Source organism: Berghia stephanieae, chromosome 13 (genome assembly GCF_034508935.2).
Source record: "Berghia stephanieae isolate SIO BIC M18660-M18661 chromosome 13, UCSD_Bste_1.3, whole genome shotgun sequence".
Classification (NCBI taxonomy): Eukaryota; Metazoa; Mollusca; class Gastropoda; order Nudibranchia; family Aeolidiidae; genus Berghia; species Berghia stephanieae.
In genome coordinates this window covers 28,346,926-28,374,151 of record NC_088372.1, presented here as the reverse complement: position 1 = coordinate 28,374,151, position 27,226 = coordinate 28,346,926, and the positions used below count along the sequence as shown (strand labels likewise).

The 27,226-nt window shown below is 33.6% G+C and overlaps 1 protein-coding gene across 1 annotated transcript in view; it reads right to left on the bottom strand.

Annotated features, from left to right (window-relative positions):
- Nucleotides 1-27,226, bottom strand: part of LOC144958745 (triple functional domain protein-like) — a 250,216-nt gene that overhangs the window by 217,659 nt on the left and 5,331 nt on the right. Inside the window, exons 6-27 of the mRNA XM_078890919.1 lie at nt 26,516-26,629; nt 24,598-24,817; nt 23,854-24,038; nt 23,171-23,293; nt 20,344-20,535; nt 19,308-19,439; nt 17,817-17,945; nt 15,088-15,189; nt 14,205-14,327; nt 12,012-12,203; nt 10,914-11,083; nt 10,233-10,291; nt 9,604-9,719; nt 8,285-8,446; nt 7,615-7,773; nt 6,042-6,161; nt 5,192-5,383; nt 4,169-4,324; nt 3,150-3,261; nt 2,794-2,909; nt 2,276-2,398; nt 284-469 (exon numbers count right to left, since the gene is read on the bottom strand). Coding sequence (XP_078747045.1) covers nt 284-469; nt 2,276-2,398; nt 2,794-2,909; nt 3,150-3,261; nt 4,169-4,324; nt 5,192-5,383; nt 6,042-6,161; nt 7,615-7,773; nt 8,285-8,446; nt 9,604-9,719; nt 10,233-10,291; nt 10,914-11,083; nt 12,012-12,203; nt 14,205-14,327; nt 15,088-15,189; nt 17,817-17,945; nt 19,308-19,439; nt 20,344-20,535; nt 23,171-23,293; nt 23,854-24,038; nt 24,598-24,817; nt 26,516-26,629 — 3,183 coding nt within the window. The remainder of the gene's footprint in view (nt 1-283; nt 470-2,275; nt 2,399-2,793; nt 2,910-3,149; nt 3,262-4,168; nt 4,325-5,191; nt 5,384-6,041; nt 6,162-7,614; nt 7,774-8,284; nt 8,447-9,603; nt 9,720-10,232; nt 10,292-10,913; nt 11,084-12,011; nt 12,204-14,204; nt 14,328-15,087; nt 15,190-17,816; nt 17,946-19,307; nt 19,440-20,343; nt 20,536-23,170; nt 23,294-23,853; nt 24,039-24,597; nt 24,818-26,515; nt 26,630-27,226) is intronic.

The following is a 27,226-nucleotide window of genomic DNA, read 5'->3' as shown; positions in this document are numbered from 1 at the left end:
ATAACGGAAAAAAAAAAAAAGAAGAATTATCCCTAATTTCATCTTAATTTTTTCATCTCTTGATAGTTTGTTTTTTTTAATATATAATAAAAAGAAAGAAAAACAGTGGTGTTTCTTTTCTTTGTTTTTTTTTTTTTTTGGTTTGTTTTCTTCTTTCTTTTTTTTTTTATTGTTTTTAGTCTACTTATACATAAAATTGTTTTCACTTAATACGCATCTTCAGCTCTGCATATTGTTCATCCCATAACATTTTTTTTAAAAGCAGTTAGGTGACTTGTCATACCTCCTGAGATGTAAGTCCCAGTTTAGTTTGAAGCTGCAAACGGTACTTCTCCATACGAGAAGAGAATAGATTGTATCGTTTATCCACCATGTTACACCATTCCATGATGCTGGTGGCGTGGATGTTGCCTTTCGTCACAAAGTCATCCGCTAACTGGAGCAACAACTTCACATTCTCTCTCGTCTCCTGGAAATTAGGACAGGAAATAATACATTTGAATCATGAATAATCTAAATTTACCAAAACTTATTACATTTGACAATGGTTATAATAGTTAAAGGCCTACACAAAACCCAGACCTATAATTTTGTTTTGTTTTTTCTTAAATGTCAGAAAGGCGACAGGGTTCAATAGTTGTTATGTCACTTCCCTCGTAATGGCACATGGTAACTTGGTAACTGGTTCTAAACTATTGGAACAATGGCGGACGCCCTTTGAAATACTTCTTCGACGAGCATACAAGTGTATCCAGAGGAGAAAAACATTATAAATATCTGATCATGTTTTGACTTTTATACATTCTAATCACATGACATGTGAAAAAGTTCTTAGCATGAAGAATAAAAAGTACCGATTTTCATTGTTTAGAACCAAACTGCTCGTTGCTGGGCGGACGTGACATCAGACTGTTACATCCTATTAAGTTTAGTAGTTTGAAATAAAATAAAAATTAATGCTTAAACTTAATACATTCAGGCCAACTCATGGGTGCCAGCGACTGAGGGTGCTGAAACCGTTCTTCTTCTTCTTCTTCTTCTTTACCCTCATGATCTCTTTATGGCTGAAGGTCAACAAGATGCAGGAACGCTGTGGTCTTCCCAATAGAGACCAATAGAGCTTTGACTTTAGTGTGGTCCTCTCGAGCCAAATGGTAGCCCTTGACTCATTGTACTTTGTACAGTCCTACAAAATGCCGAAACCTGAAATCCAGATTCCGTCAACCCTCAAAATCTGAAAATAATTCCCTTCATAAAGCAAATCTAAAACCTACTTTTCGTTGTATGCTATCCTACGTAGCTGTGCTATACATGCAGGGATGTAAATACAAAGCCTAAAAACATCTGAAATTTCTGAATAATTAATCATAACAACATAATCTAATTGGTTGGTATAGTGGTGGTAGAGATGATGATGTGGTGGTGGTTGTAGTAGTTTGTGGTAGGAATGATGATGGTTGTAATAATATTGGTGGTGGAGATCATGATGATGTGGTGATTGTGGTTGTAGTAGTGGTGATCGGGATGATGATGTCACAGTAGGTCATGATTGGATAAATGTCTTAATTCCAGGTAGTAATACTTTGGTTGATTTTTTTAAATTTCGAGGACAAAGACTAAACTTCCGTATTTTCCAGGACAGCCATTATTATATTCAAATTTCCTGGTTCGCGGACCTGTTGAATGACTATCAAATGATTCCATACACTTGAAAAGTAGACTTAATTTGTTTCTCCTAAATTTACCGGAATTTTTTTATCCTCTTTTCATATCTCGGAAAACTTGAAACCGGAATCAGCCCATTTTGGGAGCTGTGAAACTGGAATTCCAGCATGCCGGAAAACTGGCATCCATGGGCCAACTTGACTGCACAGATTTAAGTTGAATTCCTGACAGGATTTCTGATATTGTTGATACAATAAAATACAGTGATTTTTTCAAAATGCTTATATAGTTTTTATTCTTTAAGGAGCGAAATCCATGAGATCAAATTAACAGAGATCACCAACCAACTAAATGAAGGAGCTCAATGGACACTGAGTTGAAGACCACCAAATTTGTCATGGATGCGAGACTGATGAGATGTGAAAATGACCAGAGACAACCTCTCCAAATAAACATATGCAATGAATTCCCAGTGCTCAAACCAGAGCCATAGAGTTTAGTCACGTAAGTCGAATAACAGAAATATTCTTCTCCCAAAACAGATTCCAGACAATGAAGGGCAATAAGATTTCAGTTTGATTTTCGTTTAAAGAGAGGATGATATTATTACCTTAGCCCTGTTCCTGAATTCATAATGTTCCTTAAGTAGAGCTTCTGTCTCGTTCTTGTCAGCCCCCAAATTGGTGTGGGATGCCAGGTAGGCCTCACCATAGTCGTGGATCCACTCCAAGGCCTGAGGATAAAAATTCATTTTTTAATGAAATGACGGAAGGATTGATGGGTCAATAGAAAATTTTGATGAATTTAATGAAAGATGAAAACTGAATATCTCAAAAAATGTTTTTTTTAAAACCTAGTTCTACAATAGAACCATAACTAGTTCTACAATAGAACCATAACTGTTCAAAGAGTATTATACACTGTTGACATTGCTCTAATTTTCCTAGTTCTACAATAGAACCATAACTGTTCAAAGAGTATTATACACTGTTGAAATGGCTCTAATTTTCAAGTCAAAGGGTGAATTTAGACGAGTGGAAGGGCAGATTTTAAAAAAATAATAATAAAATATTTTATATTTTTCTAAATAGCTTTGCAACTTGTCTATGAATCACAACAGAACCTTACCTGTTTGGCACTCTGTTCAAAGAGCACAAATTGATGACATTGTTCTAATTTCCTCTTCTTAACTGTCCAACATTCTAAGACTAGATTTTCTTGTTGAAGGAGTTTGGTCAGAGTAGCTGAAATGGAAAAGGGGACGATAAAAATGCTGATGATATTAGTGATGCTGATGATGATAATGACTAGTATTTATTTGTCGTTTATGTCAAACAAATGTAATAGGATCTTGAGTATTTAAAGGAATCTTTAAAATATCTCATTTCAAAGAATATGAAAAAAAAAAAAAAAAAAATTATGTTTCAAAATTGAGGTCAAACAAAAACATCATTATCATTATCAAAAACAAAATTATATCTAACCTTTGACCCTTTGCTCGGGGCTCCTGAATTTCATCTCCATGCCCAGAAAGTGGAGGTTTCTGGTCACATACTTCAGGAATGTTTCTGCTGTCCGTCTGGCCAGTGTGCATGCCTGGAGAAGTTGGACAAAATAAAAACCTCTCATGTAAATCATGTACGTCCTTCAATAATATACATGAAGTGTGAACAACCTTCTCCCGATGAATAATTGCCTTCGTCTCAAGGGACTTCTATAGCTTACTCTGTGAACTAATGTCATATTCAAGAGGTAGTAAGCAACTGTTACTTCCAGTTCCAATAAACAGAAACCAGGATAAAATCTAACATTATGTACCTGATAGCTCTGAAGGTTACTTTTCTTTTTTTTTCACCTATAAGGCTCAACTTCAATTGTAATTCAACATTATTAGTATATATATATTTAAAAATTACATACCATTTAAGCCTACAGGGTTTGTTGTTTTTTTTGGCGTTTTTTAAAAAGATAGTGGAACAAAAAGCTAAAAATACCTAAGTCAAAATTAAATGAAAGTAAAAGGGGTAAAATTGGGCTCGTAATTTGAAATACACAAATACACAACGTTTCAGTCGAATCACTCTTTATATATCTGTGTATTGTTATACATTATAAGTCATTTTTACTCCTTATAATATTTCAATCATATAAAATTTTTTTAAAGGATAACACTTCAGCAGAGCTTTTCTTTTTTTTGGATCAGTAAATTTACTGTGAAAGAAATGAATATAAGCGCTAATATGACCTTAGCGTGTTGCAAAACCCTTTAGACTCATTACTACATTACAATTCGAATCTATTTATTGACGCTATGTCTTTAGGTAAAATACTCACAACATCCACTAACCAAATTAAACATGCTATCGCACAAAACTGTGTGTAACCTTCTACATTTACAGTCCGATTGATATAATTCAGCGAGAGCTAATCACTAACAGGCTGTCTAAAAATCATAACAAACAAGGAACAGAGTGACGTTTTCTTCATTTTTTCAATAGCATACCCTTAAAAAGGCTTCCTTCTGCTCATTGTGTTTATTGATGAGCTGAACTAAGTAAGCTGCTTTGGCATGGGTATTACTGGTGCCAGCCTTGTCTGAATTGCACCAGTCCTCGTCTCGTTTGTACTCACGATCCAGGGACTCCAACACAGACCATACCTGCATGGGATAGGGTAGTAGAAATTAGTTAAAACTAGGAAGAGTGGAATGAATGATAGAAAAAAAAGGGAGGTAGAAAGGCACATTGAAGGACAGGTGAATGGGGGAAAAAAATAATAAAAGAATAAAGACAGAAAAGAAATAGAGAGGAACAGGAGGAAGGAAGATAGGAGAGAAGGATGGGAAAAGGAAGGAAAAAGTAAAGAGGGAATGAAGAAATGAAGAAATGAAGAAAGGAGGAAGGACAGGAAGAAGAGAAGAAGGGAGGGATGGAAGGAAGGAAGCAAGGAAGAAAGAAAGAATGAAAGGAAAAAAAGAAAGAACAAAAGGAAGGAAGGAAGGAGGAGAGGGGAGAGAAAAATTAATGAATGATAAGCATGTATTTCTGCAGTACATCTCACAATATAACCAGCAGATTCTATTTGACAATTATTTATATATTTATTCTTTTATTGAGTTCGCTATTGGATTACATGCGAGACAAGGTCTCCCCCTCTATGAACATTGTAAGTTCAAATTTCAGATTAGAGGGACGCAAATGAAATAAGGATAAGAGATGATTAAATCACTGTTATTTTTGGAGCCATAATTGTATGTCTATTTTTCTACAATTTTTTTTGTAAATTTCTCTATCCATACATCCCTTATTTTTTACAAATGTTTTTAAAAATTCGATCTAAAAATAAATTTTCATCTCCTCTTGTAAATTTCTCTATCCATATATCCCTTTTCTTTTTTTTTTTTGGTGTTTCCTCTATTCTTATTTAACATCTCTTATTGTTGGGTTTTTTTTTAAAACAACAACAAAAAACAGCAACAACAACATAAACACTAATAATTTGATCTATAGAGAATCTGTTGACAAACCTGTTCAGCAGTTTTATACCAATTGGTGGAGGCCATCACCAGCTTCTGACGTTCCTCAGCGTGGTACATGAGTTGTTGCCAAGCCAAGGTGACGTTCTCTGCAATGGCTCTGACTAGTTCCCCATTGTAGTGCTTCTGTTGTAACATGCCCTCTGCCCGTTGGGTCACCCTAACAACACTCATATGGGTTTTCTGTCAAATGAGGGGGGGAAAAAAAACATTTTTAAGGGTAAAAAATGAATGGTACATATCTCAAACAAAGTCAAAGTTCAAAACTTAATTGTCTAAACTTTATTGTAGCCATAAGTTGATTGGAGAGAAATTGTACACTTGAGCACTTTTCAATATGAAGCAGAAAATATAGCCAGGACCTTTTCAAGTTCAAGAAGACCTTCAAACAGATAACTAAAAATCTGTATACTTTTCGTGAGAAAAAAAAAATCGTGCAAAAAAAAAAACAACAAATGCAATATCCCAAAATGCTGGTTTTTACTCTCATCTATTTGAATAATAACTTAAAACACTTGAGAATTTATATCACTGTTAACAACAAGAAAAAACACCACTATTGTTTACATTCTAAAAATCTGAATTTCAAGAAAAATAATCGTTCAACTTAAGGTGTAAAGTTTCAATGCTTCTCAAAATAGCTATCACTTTTACTACAGGGCTGATACTTCAGCTAAATTTTTTAAAGCATTGAAGACATATTTTCTTCAGATCAATCTTTTTTTAACTCTCTCGAATTCGTATGAATTGAAAATAGAACAAATTTGTTCGCTTTTCAATGATGGTGAACTTGAGAGATCTAACACTGTCAAAAAAAAATGATAATTTCCAAATTTCTTACTTCAATGGCAATGACAAACTGCTCATGTTCCTTCTTGAGCTGGTCGGCCTCTACAAGGGAGTTGGGACACATGAAGCTATCTGTCAGCATCGACTCTCCATTACGAACCCAAAGTATCACCTGTTGAAAACAACAACAACATAAAATAGAAAAAAAGAATGTCAAACACTAAAAAAAACACTTTCTAAAGACAAGGTTGCAAATTCAGGAAGCAAAAATTTACTGAACTTTTACCCAAACACATAGACCGACCCGACCCCCTTTTGAGTGCTGAACTCCAGTAATAAAAACATTATGTCCTAACTTTTATTCAGTTTAGCAGGTGATTGGATATTTATACTGAGGGTTTATAACAGACAGAGTTGCCAATTCAGGACGCAAAAATTTACTGAACTTTTACCCAAACACATAGACCGACCCCCTTTTGAGTGCTGAACTCCAGTAATAAAAACATTATGTCCTAACTTTTATTCAGTTTAGCAGGTGATTGGATATTTATACTGAGGGTTTATAACAGACAGAGTTGCCAATTCAGGACGCAAAAATTTACTGAACTTTTATGCAAACACATAGACCGACCCCCTTTTGAGTGCTGAACTCCAGTAAAAAAAACATTATGTCCTAACTTTTATTCAGTTTAGCAAGTGATTGGATATTTATATTGAGGGTTTATAACATACTGAATTCCATAAAGATACAGACAGCAACTTTGTAAAGACCATTAAAATAAATTTCGATAACTCAAACCCTTTGGATACATTATCGTTAGATGTCAGTCATAATTATATAAGCAATTTCGGAAGGATTTTGATAGAGAAAAGACTAAGGAAGAAAAAGGAAAATATTATAAGATGTTTAAATTTGATTTAACAATCGCATACTATATTATTATTCTGAAACTTCAGTCATGTACATAACATTTGTTATAAAACGGAACTGGAACTCGTCACAAAATTTTTTTATAATCCAGCAGGCAAATTTGATTTCATACGACCACCTGGAGGATAAATGAAGCACTGTGAAGGTGTGGTGAATTTGTGAAAATGCCCACAGAGCTATTCATATAGAAATAATATTTTTCTCATCAAGCCTATCTCTGTCAAAAATGCTTTTTCTTTTAGTAGTCTTTCAGAGCCATTCGGCCCATTGAACCGGAATTTATCCCGTTTTCTACAGCGTGAAATGGACAATAGTAATTGTTTGCTATCCTTTGGATACGGCACTAGTCTATCGCAAAGTACATTCCACCAAATCTAACAGACTCAGCTATCCATTCACTGATGGCTGGACAAAGGGGTCAGGAAAAAAAAATCTGACTGCACCCAAGATCGATCTCTGTCCCTTTGAGTGTGAAGCGAGTGCTCTACCACCGGAGCTATCAGGACCTCTCCTTCCCCCCAACACACACCGGATAAAAATGATGTTATTCAATAAAACCGATTATAAATTGCAAATCACTGTTGTCACAAAATATAGTATATATAATATATACATACATATATAATATGTCAGTACACAAGATAGTTTAGGGCAAGTTTGTAGATTGATTTAAGATCACAAAATCATTTCTCACCTGCCTAGCCTCAATTTCAAAGTTTCTAAGATGAACACATTGTTGTAATCTGATTCGTTTCTGTTCTGCCAAGCCCTCCAGGTCTGCCTGCCTCTCATTCAAGTATTCCAGCAGGCCTGAGATACGTGTCACAGCATCTGCATCATGCTCGCTCATCAACTGTTTAGAAATTATCAATAAAGACATCAATACTTGGTCAAATATATCTATAGATAGTATGCGCTTGGCTAAGAAGCTCACAACATTGCCATCCGGAAGTATAACGGTCTAACACACAAAACTATGTGTAACCTTAAAACATTTATAGTCTGGTTAATATAGTTTAGTGAGAATTTCTCATAAACGCGGATGGCAAAAAGGAATAACAAAGACCTGAGTGACGTTAACTTCATGCTATCTATACCTAATAAAAGTTTTGTTACATTTACATTAACCACAGAAAACATTTTCATACTTTCCATTGCGTGAATTAAGTAAGTAGACAATGCAATACAAGGCACAAAATATAAAGGTGTTTTGAATAAAATCCACATTATATCTTCACACAGATTTTCCCTTTCTACCAAATCATTTTCATCTTTATAATCTCTTGTATGCATTATACATGTGTGGCTTGATCCTAATGTCATTTCGAAATAACTATTTTTTTTTTCTTATTTCTAACACCTACCTGTGCCAATTCCTGCCCCCTCTGTGTCACTTCATATGTACAGTTCTGTACATGCATGACACTCTCATTGTGTATCTGCAGCAGTTGTTCTGCCTTGCTGCCATCAGTCACCATCTCCATGTGCTGCAACTCTTCTGACAAAAGCTCTAGCTGACTTGAAACCTAAAATAAACAATAAATAACGACAATGGGTTGAGATAGAGGTACTCATAGAAAACAACACATTTCTTCTTCTTAGTCTGTGCGTCACGACATCTAATCATGGAGTGCAATCTGCATTAACATCCTATGAATGAAGAGAAACCTTTCACAGCATAAAGCCCATGGAGTCAGAATTTAGTTATTTCTGAAGTGATAAACAGAAAGCAACAATTGCTAGTCACCCTTAAACAAAAATTCGAAGGTCGACTGAAGTGAAGAATGTATCAATAAAGATGAGAAAAGATAGATTGAAATGGTTTGTACATGTTAACTCTCTCGAGTTCATATGCATGGAAAATTGAACAAATTTGTTCGATTCTCAATGAAGGTGAACTCAAGAGAGTTAAGAGACGAGAGAGGGAGTGCGTGGGAAGGAAAGTATTGGATATACAATGAGCGGGAAAGAGGAAAAAGGGACGCCCAAAGACTAGATGGTTGGAGAGGGTAAAGGACGATATGAAGAAGATGATGCTATGAACCGAGATGCATGGAAATGTGGCATTCATTATGGAAACCCTGCAAAATGCGACATAAGCTGGAAAAAAAGAAGAAGAAGAAGATGAATGAAATGAAACAGATCAATTTTGATAATCTCATCAGTCATCCAAGGACAATATGGCCTAGTAGATGAGACATTGCTCTGTAATATGAAATACCCAACATATTGCTCCACTGTCAGTATTTTGTTGGGTGTTTCTTTTTTTGGCCCATTGACAAGATTATCTTAATCTCAATTTACTCAAAACACAACACGGGCGAATCATGAAAATGGTAGGGGCTGCCTGAAGCCGGTGATCGTAAAATACTAACGAAAGAGTGAAAATGGAGAGGCTTCGTTTGGGAACAAAACAGAACTATCATCATCATGTTGACATTGTTCATTTCTCAATTAATTATCTATACTCCCATCTAGCAACCCCATGTAGGAGGGTGTGAACATCTTTATTTCATATACAAAAACTTTTCAAGACTAGAACATAGAGTTTGACGGAAATACATAAAATAAGGACTCTCTGGTCAAATAAATCTGTTTGAGTCTAATTTTGTTTATATAAAGACAGAGTAGCAAACTATTGTATTTTGAGGTCAAACCCCTAAAATGGATGAAAGATACCCACCTCCATGGCATCCCTCTCAAAGGCCTGTAGTTGAAGACACAGATCCAGCTTCATCTTCCTGGCAGCCCACAGCTCTTCCAACTGGCTTCGACTCTCATTCAGCTGATTTAATACACCTAAAAATTAGAAAGGCCATGGAAAATTATAAATACATGCCATTTCAGATCATCAAAAGATAAGTTTGGCACTATCCCAATCGCCCATTGCGATTCAAAGAGAAGTTAAAAGTGCATGAACATTACCTGACTTCTAATACTTATTAGCAGTAGCACAAAAATTAAGATTCCATATACTCAGTAACAGAAATACATCACAGGTTGACAGACTTTTAATGTGCGTTCACAAAAAAACAAACAAATGTGATTGACTTTTAATATGAATAGTATTAACGGTTATACTTAATAAATTTTACTGTTCGTCAACAGTAATGCAGAAGTAAGGAGATGAAACAAAATTGAACAAAAAATGATCTCAATTCTATTATTTTGACACAGATGGAGAAAGGGTTTATGAGTATGAGTAAAGTTTAAGCAAGAAAACAATTAATTACGAATAAATCATCACCTATGAATTCATCAAATACAATTGATTTTTTACTCTAAACAGACCAATCATACAGCTCGACTTACCTTCTATATGTTTATAGTCAGCACTGTGGCCGGATTTCTCAGATTCTTTACAAATAATCCTGAAAAAATGTGCATAGTATTATTAAACTTTTGACTGATTGACATAATTACACATTGATGAATACAGATACTATCAATCTAACTACTATTTACACGTAAATATATCAACAATGTCATTCTCCAATCTTGTAGCTGGAAAAAAATTATAGCTCATAATTTCAGAACCCATTTCTGGTAGTGCTGAGCAATGTCGAGACTGAGAACTGGTAATAGCGGTACTGGTCTTACTGGTAAAATCTCAAGAACAAGAAGCAGAGGACCGGTACAGTGTCCTGATAAGTTGAAGAGGGGGGGAGAAGAAAATGTAGAGAGCAACAGAAATTTTTACTGCCACTCAAGTCTCTGTACTAGACCGATACCATGCTTACCAGGTTAGGGAATGACACCATTGATATGCCTATCGTTTAACCATAATCTAACAAGTTACAAAATTGATCAATTTTGCTCTCACGGCCTTAGTCATGCCATGCCGTAATTGGTTAGCTGAGTCTGTTAAATAAGATATTGTGGTTGTCCAAAGAAGCCTGGTATAAACTCACAACTACTTCATCCAGACACAATTCCAAATCAATTTTCTCAATTAATTAAAAAAAATAAGCTTTTACCCTACAGCCACCTCACCTAAGTTGTTCTAATAAAGTCTCCCCCTCCCCAACAGTGTTGATGGCTGCCTCTAGAGTGGTCTCCCGTTGCTGATTGAACTGGGCTATCAGCTGCTCAGCCCCTTCCACGCTATCAGCCAGCTCTGTGCTCTGGAGTTCTGTATGGAGGTCTTCTAACCAGTTGGTTAGCTGAAAAGGAAACATGGAGTTTTGCAGTGATAGGAATAAGCTAAAAGGACAAAGAATTTTTAAAACAAATGTGGGAAAACAAAGAAAATGAACAAAGTAAACCTTGCATATTGCTCTTATCAATACAATAAAAGTTGTAATATTCAAAGAAAATATAAATAAACATAGCGGCCAACTTAAAAAGAGCTAAAATGGAACACCCTATACAGCACTACCTTCATGACCCAAAACGGCAGTATATTCGGACTATTATAAAATATAATTTGACATTGTTAAACACTGAGGTCTACCTTAAAAACTCTCTATTTGATCTTTGCTTTAATTATGCTCATTAAATCGTAACCCTATGACCTCCAAGGGTCATTTGCATACTTATAAACAGTCCATCTATTCTTTTAGATTGCTGAATCAAAACAGTCTCAATTTTATCAGGACAGTTGGCCACTATGAATAAAGAACCATTTAGTAAATATCACATTCAGAGAATGGCTTGACATCAATATCCATCTTCCTTTTCTCTTTCAAAGTTAAATGTCCGCTGTGAATAAAGAACCATTTTGTATATTTCACATTCAGAGAATGTCTTGACATCAATATCCACCTTCCTTTTCTCTTTCAAAGTTAAATATCTGAGACATCTCATAAAGCATGAAAAAACTTTTCCCACTTCCCTGGAGGCTTCAATCAATATCAATATTCATCTTCCTTTTCTCTTTCAAAGTTAAATATCTGAGACATCTCATAAAGCATGAAAAAACTTTTCCTACTACCCTGGAGGATTCATACCATTCAGAGCTTTGGCTTGGCGAGCTTCCATTTTCAAGTTCATATTTCAACCTTAAATAATTTTCATAAGTGTGAGTTATTTTAATTTAGAAAAAGGGAAAAATTTGATTTTAAAAAATTTTTAAATGGGGAAAAAACTCACCTCGTGTACATGGGAATAGAATATGACAGTCATATCCAACACAGCCCTGCGTCTCTGTAAGGCAGTCAAGAAGCTGTGCATACGTTGTTCTAACTCGTGGGCCTCACTGTAGATCTCAGTGGCATCACACTCTCCAGTCTGAGCCAACTCGTCCGCTGCAGCCAACAACTTCTCTGCATTGGTGATAGTATTCTGTCCAAGAAAGAAAATTATCGCATGAATCATGAACCTCCGACATTTATTGTTTTAATCTTCGCATCATTCTCAAATATCTAATCGATTTTTTTATCTTCGCATCAATCTCAAATATCTAATCGATTTTTTAATCTTCGCATCAATCTCAAATATCTAATTGATTTTTTTATCTTCGCATCAATCTCAAATATCTAATCGATTTTTTAATCTTCGCATCAATCTCAAATATCTAATCGATTTTTTAATCTTCGCATCAATCTCAAATATCTAATCGATTTTTTTATCTTTGCATCAATCTCGAATATCTATTTGAATAGAGAGTAGTAGGTAGAAAGGATCAAACAGCCTTCAAAATATATGACAAGTAAACTATCAATACGAGCAATCACTTTATGATGTCCCACTTGGTTTTGAGATGTAAGCTGTGAATCCGCAGATGAAACTTGTGTGAATCGAGTTGGACAATGTTGAGGTGCATAATTAAAACTGAGAATATCTAAATGTCTTAAATTTAAACAAATGTGGTAAAACAAATGCTGTGGTAAGCCTATCATGGTATACAGATAATAAATTCATGTACCATTTTTATCTCTCTATTCTCAACTGGTGTACACCAATCATTTGTCCAACGCAATCAAGGACAGATTTTTTGCTTACAAACCAGTCCTTTGAACTAGTTTAAACCAAACAGTAAGCCAGTGATGATATCATTATTGAGCGAGTTGCAAACTCTTCTCAAGACAAAAGTTGTCTGCCTATTACCAACACTTTCCGACGAAAGTTGACAATTATTGGAGGTAAGCAATGACACCGCAATTCGTCACTTTCACACAATATTTGTTGTTGCATTTGTCTAATGACAACTCTCATACTAAATTTAACTCATTGCATGATCTTCCAAGATTTTTTTATTGGTTTTATTATATATGACTGACAATAATGGCTATTGTATGTAATTTGCAAATCAAGTAAGAACAAAATTGGCGAAACAAAAAGGGAAAACTAGCAACATATGAAGTAGGGGGATTTAAAAAATTAAAACATAAAATAAAACAATTTATTTTCAAAAGAAAGTTCAAGATTGGCCTTATTTGTAGAAAGTTGAATCTGATAGCTTTGACACAATAAAACAGAAAATTTTGTCATGGATAGAAGATGTCCATCTTATACAAGTAGTCCTCAAAATCACTAGGCCTATGGAGCCGGAGTTTATCCCGGTTTCTTTTGCTTGAAATGGACAATAGCAATTGCTTGCTATCCTTTGGAAAGGATGCTAGACTATCGCAAAGTACTTACCTCATGATCTCAAATACCTGACTACCCATTCGCTGCTGGGTAGACAGAAGGATCCGAAAAATATCTTGACTGCATCTGGGATCGATTTTGGTGTGAATCGAGTGCTCTACCAACTTAGCTATCGAGACCCCCCCCCCCCCCCCCCCCCCCCCCCCCCATCTTATACAAATTCCACTATAATTGTTGGATAAAGAAAGCCTCCCCCCACTCCCAACCAAATATCCATAAACATAAGTTCCAATTTTAAGAGTTCAAAGTTTCAAAGTTTATTCAATCTTAGGCTTTCGCTTATAAATCAACAATTTGATGACAACATACATGAAAGTGGGAAAAAAAATGAATAACTAAAATGGTAAATGGAACCAAAAAATAAACTGATACACCACACAAAAATACAACAATCGTAATACCATCAATACGTACAATAATAATAATAATAATAATAATAATAATAATAAAATAATAATAATAATAATAATAATAATAATAATAATAATAATAATAATAACAATAATAATAATACTAAGAAGAAGAAGAAGAAGAAGAAGAAGAAGAAGAAGAAGAAGAAGAAGGAGAAGGAGAAGAAGAAGAAGAAGAAGAAGAAGAAGAAGAAGAAGAAGAAGAAGAAGAAGAAGAAGAAGAAGAAGAAGAAGAAGAACAACAACAACAACAACAACAATAATAATAATAAGAAACACTCACTCTAGCCACAGACTCAAAGTGTTCATGACTCTTCTGTAATGCTTTGGCCCTCTGTAATGATTTGCCGATGGAAGTGTTCTTCTTCAAGAAGACGTCTCCGTGATTGTTTAACCAGTCAATGACCTATGTGGACAGTAGACAATAATATTTTAAAGTCAAGTAAAGATTATTCAATGTGAAAAAAAAAATTTGGAATAAAAATTTTAACCTTTTTCATCAACCATAATAGGAGAAAAAATCCTATCAACATGCTTTGTAGAAAAAAAAAAAGAAATATTAAATAGGCTTTAAAGTTATACCTGTATAAATCGCACAACTAATGTATACAAACAACCTAAATTCCAGTAACTTGAGAAGAAAAAAAAAGAAATAATGAAAATATATTAAAATATTATTAAAGATTCTTTCCACCATTATAAGCAGGCAAGGCAAAACAGGGACAACTTTTTTTGTGGGAGGGAGGTGGGGAGGGGAGAGGTTGGGGTTTTTTTTTGTCTTTGTTTTGTTTTTTTTTTGGGTTTTTTTTTTGGGGGGGTGGGGGTTATTTTGGGGGGGGGGGGGGATATCTGTGAAAAAAATATATTATCTTTATAAATATCAGAATTCAAGAATACAGATGTGTCAACCTTGTATATGTGAATCTTTCTCCCTTCTTTATAAAAAACCCATTTATAAAAACAAAAGCATATGTGTATTGTTGATCATTATGGGAAACTCAAGAGTAAAATGAACATGTTTTCACAAATTCTTTTCCTGAAATCCAGCGGCTATAAAAATTAGAATCTTGAGGTAAATAAAACCTGAATTTAGCTTTTCTTTTTAAAATTATAGATTACGATTTTATTGATAAAAATGACAATATGTCTGTAGTATTAAAACCAACCTGTTTGACGTCCTGCTGGAACAGTCTCAGGCCCAATCTTTGGTGTAACTTGACCTTCTTCCCATGCCAAATTTGTTCTAAGTGGCGTTGATGATCTAAAACCTGCAGGCAATAAATGTAATAGAAGTTAACGTCTCATTCTCTCTTTAACTATAAACATTGTATTTCTGTTGGTCTGTCTCTACAAATTTCCAAAATATAAATCATCCCTCAAATTACGAAAGATTTTCTTTGTATCTTTCAAAATAGCAAAGACACTATAATGGGAAACAGACATGAAAAGAGAAAAGTAAAGCAAACTATTATAATTCACAACCCTCTTCAAAAGAACTTTTTTTTTTTTAATTTCCACTGAGAATCTCTGCCTGCAATCTTTTAATGAATTACCCAGTACTAGCAACATGCAACATTCCCGCCATGAGTTTCCTTTCATTTTCAAAAAAATAAAAGGGGGGGGGGGGGGGTGGGTTTGCTTTTGAATTTAATCCCTTTGCAAAACTAAACAATTTCATTTCAAAGTATTTCGATGTCTCGTTTTGAAGGGTTTTACAGTGCTTGGTAACAACTTAAGGTCATTTCAGCACCAGTAATGAATAGAAATGAGAGTTGGCAGTCAGTTAGTGAAGAGGTCATTTTAGATTATGTCAAACAGCAAACATTGTGCGACCACTAGAATACCGTTAAAAACAGATGTTTGCCTTTTTGAGTAAAATATTTCTAAAACTATCAAGAGGGGATATTTTGCTGTTAATAAGTTATATATGCACATTTCTTCTATTTATGTCTCAAATTTCATTGGAATATGATAACTACTTTCCACATATCATCACAAAACATCAACCCAATTTGCGCTGCTTGACACACAACATGAAACTACATAACTTTTTTTAATTTATGAATGGATTTTCAAAATTCACAAAGATTTTTACTCAGTGGAGATAGGGCTTTGATTTAAGCATAGTGTTTCCCACAAAAAATAGAAAAATAAATTTTTCATATATCAGGGTGTCCAGGGAAATCCAACCTTAAAATTTCCTACCTAGAAGTGAAATTTCCTACCAGATATTTTATACAAACAGCGTTCTATACGCTTAAAAAAGACAATCCTACTTAAAATAGGTCTTACCGCAACACAATCCATATTTATTTGAAAGTAAGAGCAGAGGTGAAGATGACTGGTCAAAAAAGGAGGAAATTTCTCAGTGCACAGATCATGACCCATCCATGACTATTATCTATAAATTTGAATTTCATAAAAATTTGCTGAGATGCAACCCAAAATGTTTCTTGCAGCAATTTTTGACAACACTCGGAGGAATTTCAAAAGTTAAAAAACGGATAGCAACTTATAAAATCTTATCTACTTAGAGAATGGTACTATGTGATTATACAATGTCAAAAGCCACCACCCACCCCCATTTTCATTTTTTAAAAATACTCATATGATTTGTTGGTATTAGTGGTAGAGATGATAGTGTTTTGGTAGTTGTAATGGATGTAGTAGTGGTGATTGTGATGGTGGTAGGGATTATGATGTAGCAGTTGTTGCAAAGGTAGTGGTGGTGGTAGGGATGAGATGATGATATGGTTGTTGTAGTAATGGTGTTAGTGTTATGGATAGTGATGTGGTGGTTGTTATAGCAGTGGCGATGGTGGTGGTTGTAGTAGAGTTGACGCTGATAGGCACGGTGATGTGGTGGTGGTTATAGTAGTGTAGGGGGTAGGGATGATGATGAAGTAGCGGTTGTAGTAGTGGTGCTGGTGGTAAAGATGATGATGTAGTAGTAGTTGTAGCAATGGTGGTGTGGCGGTGGTTGTAGTGGTGGTGGTAGGGATAATGATAATGTTGTGGTAGTGGGGATGATGATGTGGTGATGGTTGCAGTAGTGGTGTGGTGTTGGTGATTGGGATGATGATGTGGTTGGAGTAGTGGTGGTGGTGGGTATGATGATGTGGTAATTTTGTAGTGATGGTATAGGATGTGGATGTGGTAGTGGTGGTGGTTACATTAGTGAGTGGTGTTGGTGATAGGGATTATGATGTGGTAGTGTTTGTAGTAGTGCAGTTGTAGCAGTAAAATAATAATAATTTTGTGCACAGCAGTTGTCCTTCGCACATTTTTGATATCGCATTTTAAGCAAAAAATTTCTAATTTTTCTCATTTTAAAGGAAATTTCACCCTCAGTCCCATTATTTCCAACATTTCCGACCAAGTATGAAATTTCCAAACCAATTTCCAACTTTCCGACTTCCCTGGACACCCTGTATATTCATTGCTAAATTTTGGTATTTATTTATTTATTTATTTGAGGACAATTTTCATAAAATGGCTATAAAGGCAATATATCTCAAGGTACAAAATTCCGTCTTCAGACTTAAAATTTACAGGTCTTTAATATTAAGTGTTGGTGGCTTTGGTCCCCTTGTAAAAGCGCTTTCATCACATTTAATGGATATTGTGCTTTATTAACTCTCTCCTTACTGATGATTTTCAGTATGTTCCCAAAATGGCAGGCTTACCCAGCTGAAAAATTGATTCATTAAACTCAAACAAGCTCTCTACAAAACAAATTTATGTTCATATTAATTAAACAAAGCTCATTCTTCAAAGTTTGTGATGTACACCATAAATCTGAATCCGAAAAAAATGTATATTGTGTCGTAACAAATGTGACGATTGGTTAAAGCTTTTTTTTTTTTTAATAAAAATAAAAGAACAAAATCCAAACCTCGTGAACAACATCTAAGACATGTCCTGCTGCCTCAGAATAGTCGGCCTTGGCTGTGATAGAGTTTGCACTGGACGATGTAACCGGGGTTTGTAGAGTGTCCAGCAAGGCCTTGCCATCCCCACAAACCTGAAACAGACATTGCAAGTAGTCATGGGCAGGAATATTGAATATGAACTAATCCTAATTTCAGATCTAAGATTTCAATATATAAGACATTGTGAAAATGTTACAAATAACAAGAAAACGAAATCTAAGATATCAATATCTAAGACATTGGGAAAATGTTACAAAGAATAAGAAGACGAAATCTAAGATATCAATATCTAAGATATAATGAAAATGTTACAAAAAATAAGAAGACGAAATCTAAGATATCAATATCTAAGACATTGTGAAAATGAAAATGTTCCAAAGCACATGAAGGCAATATCTAAGATATCACAATATCCAATCCAATCCATACTGTTGCAGCATCAATACAGAAGACACAACATCTGTGTGGTGTGAGATGCTGTTAGGTTATGGCTCTGTAATACAATAGTTGTGTCTTCTTTGTGTCAGAAATGCTTTCTAAGTAACTTTTTCATGACTTTCTGAATATCAAGTTGTCAGGGAGGGATGCCATAATGTATGGTACTTGAGTAAAAGAACTGAATTTGTGCATTCTCTTGGGAGTGGGGTATTCGAGAGTAGCGCTCCTTTCTTAGGTTGTTTTTTTTTAGGTCTTTGATCGGGGTGCAGTTTGTCCTACTATATCTTTCAAGAAAATCTACATTTATATAAAAGACATTTTGAAAATGTGTCAAAGAGCATGAAGGCAGAATCTTAAGTTATTTTGAAATGTTACTTTTGACACTCTAAAAGCTTCATGTGAAACCAAACATCCGATCCTCTACTCAATCTAAATATAAATGTTTCCAAACTACATTTTCTATTTGTTACAAATGACATAATCAGTCGGATGGTGAGAAGGTTTGAACTGAGATATTGCCAAGTTTAGTTAGAATTTTTATCAAAAATGAGTTCTTGTGATAAATGATTAAATCAACCCTTTTTGTACATCTTCGGGAAAAATCAAAGCTTAATTTCTCTTCAATATTTTTTTAAAGCTAGTCAAGTTTAAAAATAATGAAATTTGAGAAAAGTTGTTGGATACCTTTCCCAAACATCTGATCATAACTTCATGAAAAATCACCCGATTTACTCAAAAAAAAAAAGATTAAAATGTTCTGGGGAGCACAATCTTTCAGAAAATTGAAAAAAATGCAAATCCAAAATTTTCACCTTCCGACTGATTATATCATGCACTGACACATATTTTAGTGGAATATCTCTAAACAAAGGCAAATTCCCATGTATGTGGGGTTTTTTTCCTGAAATTTCTAGAGTGTCTCACAACAAACAAAATGTTAATTCCTTTGTCCGACAGGATGTAAACTCCACAATACATTCATTGGGCTACAGACTCCTCCTAACTGGAATGCTTACCTCGGCATAGGTTTGACTGATGGTTTCTATGAGATTCTGATGTTGCTGTAAAGCATCCTCCAACTCTTCTATACCGGACGGAATCTTAATACTCTCACATGTATTCTGCCATACAATCACTTGGGCCAAATACTGAAATTCAAGACGTTATCAATGATTTTATATTTCTTCTTGTCAACTCTCTGTCAGCACAGCATGAATGGAAAAAAAATAAAAAATAAAAAATTAAAAAAATTTGTTTGATTGCTCATTAATAGGTGAAACTTGAGTTACCGATTTTTCAGGGGGGTAATTGGAGGGGAAAAGATCTTTTAAAATGTAATATAGAATAACATGTATTTTGCCATACAATCACGTGGGTCAAATACTGAAATGCAAGAGGTTATCAATGATTTTATTTTTCTTCTCCTTAACTCTCTACAGCACAGCACAGCATGAATGGAAAAAAAAATAATTTTTTAAAAATTGTTTGATTGTTCATTAATAGGTGAAACTGATTTACCGTTATTTCAGGGAGGTAATTGGAGGTGAAAATATCTTTTTAAATGTAATATAGAATAACATTAAAAAGAATTAGTCCTACAACTTATGTTTTTTTTTTGCTACCAATAATACAACAATTATTCAGTCGTGGTATCGTCTGATTGTTGCCAAAACGTCCTACAGAAAATAAAATAGTTATAATGTATCAGTTTTATAGACAAAAAAAGGGGGGTAAAAAGCATTTTTAACTAAAAATTAATAAACTTGACCAATTATATAGTGCAATATCCACTAAACATGCTCAAAGCACTTTAAAATGGATTCCTAGCCAATGGCAACACTTAACATGAAGGATGAGACCTGATGCCTTTTAGGTGATATTACAATTTTTTCAGACAAAGACAACACTGTTAACGGCCAGGTTTGAGACTTTTTTGCCAAGTTGAGGGTCATTCAAAAAAATCGATATTCGGACGAGTTTTCTGGCTAAATTATAAAATACAGGTTTTTCCAGAGTACGGCAGAGTGTTATTGAGAGGCTGATGATACATACCTGTTCAGCCTTTTTATGGAAGACAACAGACATCCTAAGTACAGTGCTCCTGTCCTCCAGAGCCGCTGCCAAACTTTTCCACTCCCTCTCTAGCCTGCCCCCCTCCATGCGTATAGTGTTGGAGGCATAGTGTCCTGAGTCACACATACGTTGAGCCATACCCAGGATACGGGTAATATTCACGTACACATTCTGTAAAGAGAAGAAATCAAATGAAAGATTCACAAGGTATGACAATTTAATGAAGTGCCGCGGGCTAAAGCAAAAATAATAAAGTTGTATTACTTCTCTGTCCATCTTTTCTTTTTTTAACTCTCTCGAGTTCATATGCATGGAAAATCAAACAAATCTGTTCAAATTTCAATGACGGTGAACAGGAGAGCGTTAAATCTTTATCAACCAAAAATGCCTTGTCATCCGCCTTCCTCATTTATATTATGTGTCATACTAAACATGTCTTAAAACAGATGTAATGTAATTCAATCAAATAAAAGATTTTTGTTTTTTTTAAAAGGGAATATTTTCATTACAAATCCTCAGTTGGTTCGGCTTAGAAATATATATCTGCAAAACAATCTGGCCACAAAAAAAATAACGTCTGGGTACATGGTAATAGTACAAATTCTTCTTTAAAAACTCTATCTTATTCGATTGGGATGTAAATGAATAGCATTTTAACTATACATGACCTCTTCTTCAGTGAACAAAAGCATCATTCAGCCAAATCTCCACAATCTATAGCATAAATGAATAAATATAAATAGATGGGGATGTACGACGTGTACCCTGACTTTGTGGACACCCTGTATATGGAGCCAACCTACATCAGTGGCAGGTCCATTTGAAGCTAGATACAGAATAATTTCAACACTATCCAGTTTTTCATGTCGCATTATACTACAAATAAAATTATCTAACAGATTAAAAGGAGTATTCTAGGAGTTTCTTAATTTTTTCGTTGTTTTAAGGTCTCTCTGTCAGAATGTTGCAAATGGTGCTTTTTATGTAGTACATTAATTATAAATCCAAAGACATCATCTCAAATGGAAACTATTTACATACGGTTAAAACTCAAACTCATAATTCTAAACCAGTAATTTGAATTAAAAGATTAGCACATGAAGAGTTACCCTAAAAAAAAAATCGTATATCTGAGAGAAAAACCTTGGACTCTCCTACATCGTGTAAATGTTTAATATTCATAAGACTCATTTAATGTCTTTAAGTTTAAGTATTTTCTCTATAATCTATATAAGAAAAGAGTTCATTATCATGTTGCTAGTATATTGTGATAGTACTGATAATGCTTGTGCTGTTGAAGTTGAGGCGGTAATAGTAATGATGTTGATTGTGGAGGTGGAGAAGAAGAGATGATGCTCTTATTGGAAACAGTGGTGATGGTGATGATGAAAGTGATGATCATGCTATCATAAAAATGCAAATATGTAAAATATAACATTTCAATCATGATCAGTTCAATAAGCTTCATTGGCAGAGTGTATCATAGAGAAATAAAGTGACAATGTGATAATGATAGCGATGCTTCGATAGAAGATGAAGTGATGACAATGATGATGATGACAAGGACGACAATGATAATGAAGATTATGGTGATGAAGATGACAATAATGATGATGATATGGTAGTGGTAGTAAAAATGATGATGCTATGGAAGTGATATTGAAGTTGATTATGATTCACAGTGATGATGAAGATAACAATGACATTGTCAAGGAAGCGCAATTTAAATAATTGTTTTTGTGGAGGTGGCAATGTTAATGCAATTGTGTTGGTTACAGTGGCAGTAATAAAGATTGTTGTAATTATGCTGGCGAACTTGTTTTTCACCTCTCTATTAGAATGCCTGCAATATTTAGGAAATTTTAGGAGTTTATAGAAGAAATCTACTTGTTCATGGTCACACAGGACAACGAGGGAATCAAACTCTGTACCTCCTGGGTACGGGAGGAAAAAAAACGTAACACTGCCTCGCAAAGGGAAAATACAGTTTTTGAAATCATAGAAAAAAAGAAACTGGTACACTGTTTTTCCCTCTATTCTTATTATAAATACATTTCCTAGGAAACAAACACTCTTCTGCATTGTTTTTGTTCATCCTGTCTATACACAATAAGACCTCTCTATAACTGTCATTTTGAATTTTACAGATGACAGTAGGGCTTTTATATTGTTGAGCCTGAAACAACTCTTGCTATGTAGTGTTTACCTTGTTGAAAGATGTCTTACTTATCTATTTGTTTCACACAATTGCTAGACTTCAAGCAGCCTATAATTTACTTAGTTAAACTTTGCACATAACATCACAATGATTTTGTTTTCATTCCCAAAACACTACTTCTACAATGTTACATGATATGTGATGAGCTAAATATGTTGCAAGAACAAACCTAACACGACACCAAACTAAACAGCTATTTAATGAAAAAAAAAATATAATTTCAATACAGTTGCAGCTTCGACATTGAAGATAGACGTAACATTTGCATGGAGTGGGATATTATTAGCTTATGGCTCTATCCATCAATTAAGCAAATATGCATAATTTCTACCCTTATTCATATTAATTATCACTTTTAGATGCTTTAGAATAGATGAAAAATCCTTTAATTTAGCCAAATATCAATTTCTGAGATAAAATAAAAAATATTTTTATCCATTTTCCTCTAAAAAATTGAGTTTTGAAAATCCAAATCTGACCACAATTTGACCCCCAAAACTTCTGTATATATAAAATAAATCTGTATAAGTGGAAGGTCTCAAAGAGTTTCATATTCTTATTAAAACAAACACGCTACCATATTCTCACCTCAGCACTTGTGGCAAACTGACAATGCTCCGATTCCAGCTCGACGGCCATCTGGTGACAGTTGCCAATTTCTGTATAGTTGACTAGAAATAAATCCCTATTGTGGCTGATCCACTCAAACATCTGGAATTACAGACAAAGGGGGGTAAATAGTTATTTTCTATACAACAGATTCACCAAAAAAAAAAAAATATATATATATGATTGCTTTGTCGTCTATGAAAACATATAAAGATAAAATTGGGAAGTTAGTGTGTGAGTGAGAGAGAGAGAGAGGGGGGGGGGGAGGTAAGAGACACACAGAGAGAGAGAGAGAGAGAGAGAGAGAGAGAGAGAGAGAGAGAGAGAGAGAGAGAGAAAGGGAGAAAGAGGCTAAAAAATTCATTTGTTCACCCCAAACATGAATTGTATATCAAACAAAATATATGGTTATTTCTAAAAAGAAAAATACCAAACCATTGGATCCCATTACAAACAAAAACAAAAGAAAGAAAAATCTGTCTCACTTTTTAAATGTTCCTTTATGCGACAATCAAAAACCACACGCCAAACACCAAATCTCAAGATTTTTACCTCTTTTCCTCACAAGATACTAATGATACTTTTCTCATTTCCAGAAATCAAAATTCTGACATTCATGATCATTATCAAAAAAAAGTTCAAAACCAAACAGCCTTATCTACCTTCTCCACATCTTCTTCAAAGATCCGGAGCTGCAGGCACTGTTCCAGCCTCATCTTCTTGACAGTCCACAGCTGATTAAGGTGCTGCTTGGTGGACTGGAGATTGTCCAGCAGCTGGGAGATCTGTGGCACGGCTGACTGGAAGTCTGCATTGCCTGATATCACATAGCGACGACCACCAGAACCTGGGATTGATTAAAATAATGGTCACCATTTTAACCCAAGATACGCAGAAATTAAAGATAAACTTTGCATAGAATATTTAGACAGTCCAAAATTAAATTATGTTTCAGACAGATACAAAACTAGATTTAAAAACCTTCTTTTTTTTTTTTTGGAGTAACTTGAAAAATCAAATTTGAGAATTTATGAATTCTTATAAATGAAAATCTGCATTAAAGGCAACAACCATAAATGTCTGGAATAAAATGAAATATCAGTCAGTCAAACACTTTAAAAAATTGTTGTTCTGTATTTCAGTTATCACTCCATTCCATTCTAATAGGTCGCCCCTGAGCTACCAATGTTTTTGTTTACATTATCTATTCGTGTCAATTTGCACACACACACACACACAAACACTTCCTCCCTCCCACTGAAATAAAAATTGACTGTTATTTTCTTCATTTCATCATAATGGCATTTTTAGACAAGAGAAATTTGTGTCGTTTATAAAACTACGATCAGTTTGAGGAACGGATTACAAAAAAACGACAAAAAAAAAGAAAAAAATTCATATCTAACCACTGTATTCTCCAGTGATCCTCTGTAAAATCTGATGTCCCTCCATGGCCAACTGTTCCACAGGTGCCATAGTGACCCTCTTCTTGAGGTGGTTGTGTTCCTCCAGGACCATCTGGGCACCGTTCAGGTCATCCGGGAGCTCTGGGTTGGTCAGGATCTTGCCTAGCTCATCTAGTTTGTCCAGCAGGTCTAAAGCTTTCCATATAAATTCTTCCAACATCTGATTTTTATTTTTTTTTTTATAACAAACAGTATAGGTGAGTGTAACCTTTTTAAAATTTCATACAATTAACTCCACTTGATCTTACACATTTACGAATTTTAAATAATAATAATAATAATAATAATAATAATAATAATAATAATAATAATAATAATAATAATAATAATAATAAAATAATAATAATAATAATGATGATGATGATAATAATAATATAATAATAATAATAATAATAATAATAATAATAATAATAATAATAATAATAATAATAATAATAATAATAATAATAATAATAATAATAATAATAATAATAATAATAAAATAATAATAATAATAATAATAATAATAATAATAATAATAATAATAATAATAATAATAATAATAATTAATAATAATAATAATAATAATAATAATAATAAATATAATATATAATAATAATAATAATAATAATAAAATAATAATAATAATAATAATATAATAATAATAATAATAATAATAAATAATATAATAATAATAATAATAATAATAATAATAATAATAATAATAATAATAATAATAATAATAATAATAATAATAATAATAATAATAATAATAATAATAATAATAATAATAATAATAATAATAATAATAATAATAATAATAATAATAATAATAATAATAATAATAATAATAATAATAATAATAATAATAATAATAATAATAATGCATAATTTCTATAGCACCCCTTTCCACCAAAATGACTCGGAAGCGCTTATACAAAGACAGAGAAATAAATAAATATTTTGATAAGAGTTGCATATAAATAAAGTGTTCAATAAAACAGAGCTATACGATTATATGATCAGGTTATCCATCACTTCATACCACTTTTGGCATATTACAAATAACCAACATGAATGTATACTTTTCTCAAAAGTAAAACCTGGATTTTAAGAAAAAATAAATCTGTATAATAACCTTTTTCATAAAAATCGACAGTCTCAGTCAGATTGTAAGCTTCATCAACATTAACATAGTCTGACAGTTCCCTATAAATTAGGTCACAATAAAAGGTGACGTTCACCAAAAGAAAATGAAAAGGGAGTTGTCATTAGTGTGGTGCTCAAGGAAACCAATGATCCCATTGGTTGAATTCTTGATTTTTCTCACCGACTCACTATTCACTTTCTTTTGGTGGTCATTGTCTTGGATTGTGGCGTAACTTTTTGTCAGGCTTTACAAGTGGGTTAACAAGTTTGTGTGTTTAAAAATTTTTTTCTTTCCTGAACTATTGTAATGTACCTTCCTCGTGATATGGTAGAACGCTCAACAAACGGTAAATGTAATCTATTGTTTTATTTATTATCATAGTACTAAAGTTTGAATGTATTGAAGTTCATAACAGAGACAGGTCCCTATCAATTTTAGAAATTTTACTAGTTTTATTCTGATAAAACATTGTACGAAATTAAAATAAAATTGAAATTTGAGGGATAAAATCAAACATGTCCAAAACAATTGTTAAAATAAAATATGATGCTGAACATTGCCAAAGACTGGATGAGCACCACAGATCACAAAAACTCTTGACCTCGACATTGCATCCTTTACAAACTCATTACTTGATTACTTGTACACTTAATCAACAAATTTTTTTTAAATTTATTTATTTATATGAACTGTAAAAGATAACAATAACATGGAAAAGTAGATACTGACTAGTCTGAGCTGAATCCACTGTTCGTGATCATAATCCAAGGTTCCATCGAATTCCCTTGTCAGCTGACTGGTGTCAATGGCCTTACCAAGACTGTCAACTGATATCATATTGGTCTGGAATTAGAAATGGTGATAAAAATATGAATAATAAATAACAAGGCTAGTAGCAATTATTATTAAGTTCAAGACTTTCTTCCTAGACAAATCAAAAAGTTTTCAAGGTCTAAGTTTAAATAAATAAAATATACCCACAACACAATGCTGGGTTCACTACAGTTGGATAGTTTCCAGGAAATTTACCAGATTTCCTGACTATTTTCTATTCCAACTTTTCACAACTTTCTGAGCATGTAACTAGACCTGAACTAATTACTTCAAAGCCACAAGCAACAGGCTATCCAAATATTTTTTTTCCCTTCGTGATAAGATTTTAGAATTTTTACATCCTCTAGCAGCTATGAATGGTGGCATCATCGCCCATTTCCAACCTGATAACTGGGCAAGAGATCATAATATGTAGAAGAGAAGGAAACTTGTCGAAGAGCAAATGATTTTGAGAAAAGGAAGGTGAAAGTTGAAGCATTATGAATGCACTTACTTCGACGTAATTCATAACAATTTTTGTCTGTTTAAGGTATGCATACATTGCCCCTCCATGAAGGTCTCATAAATTTGTTTATAACTAAAGAAAAGAAAAATGTTCATAAATAA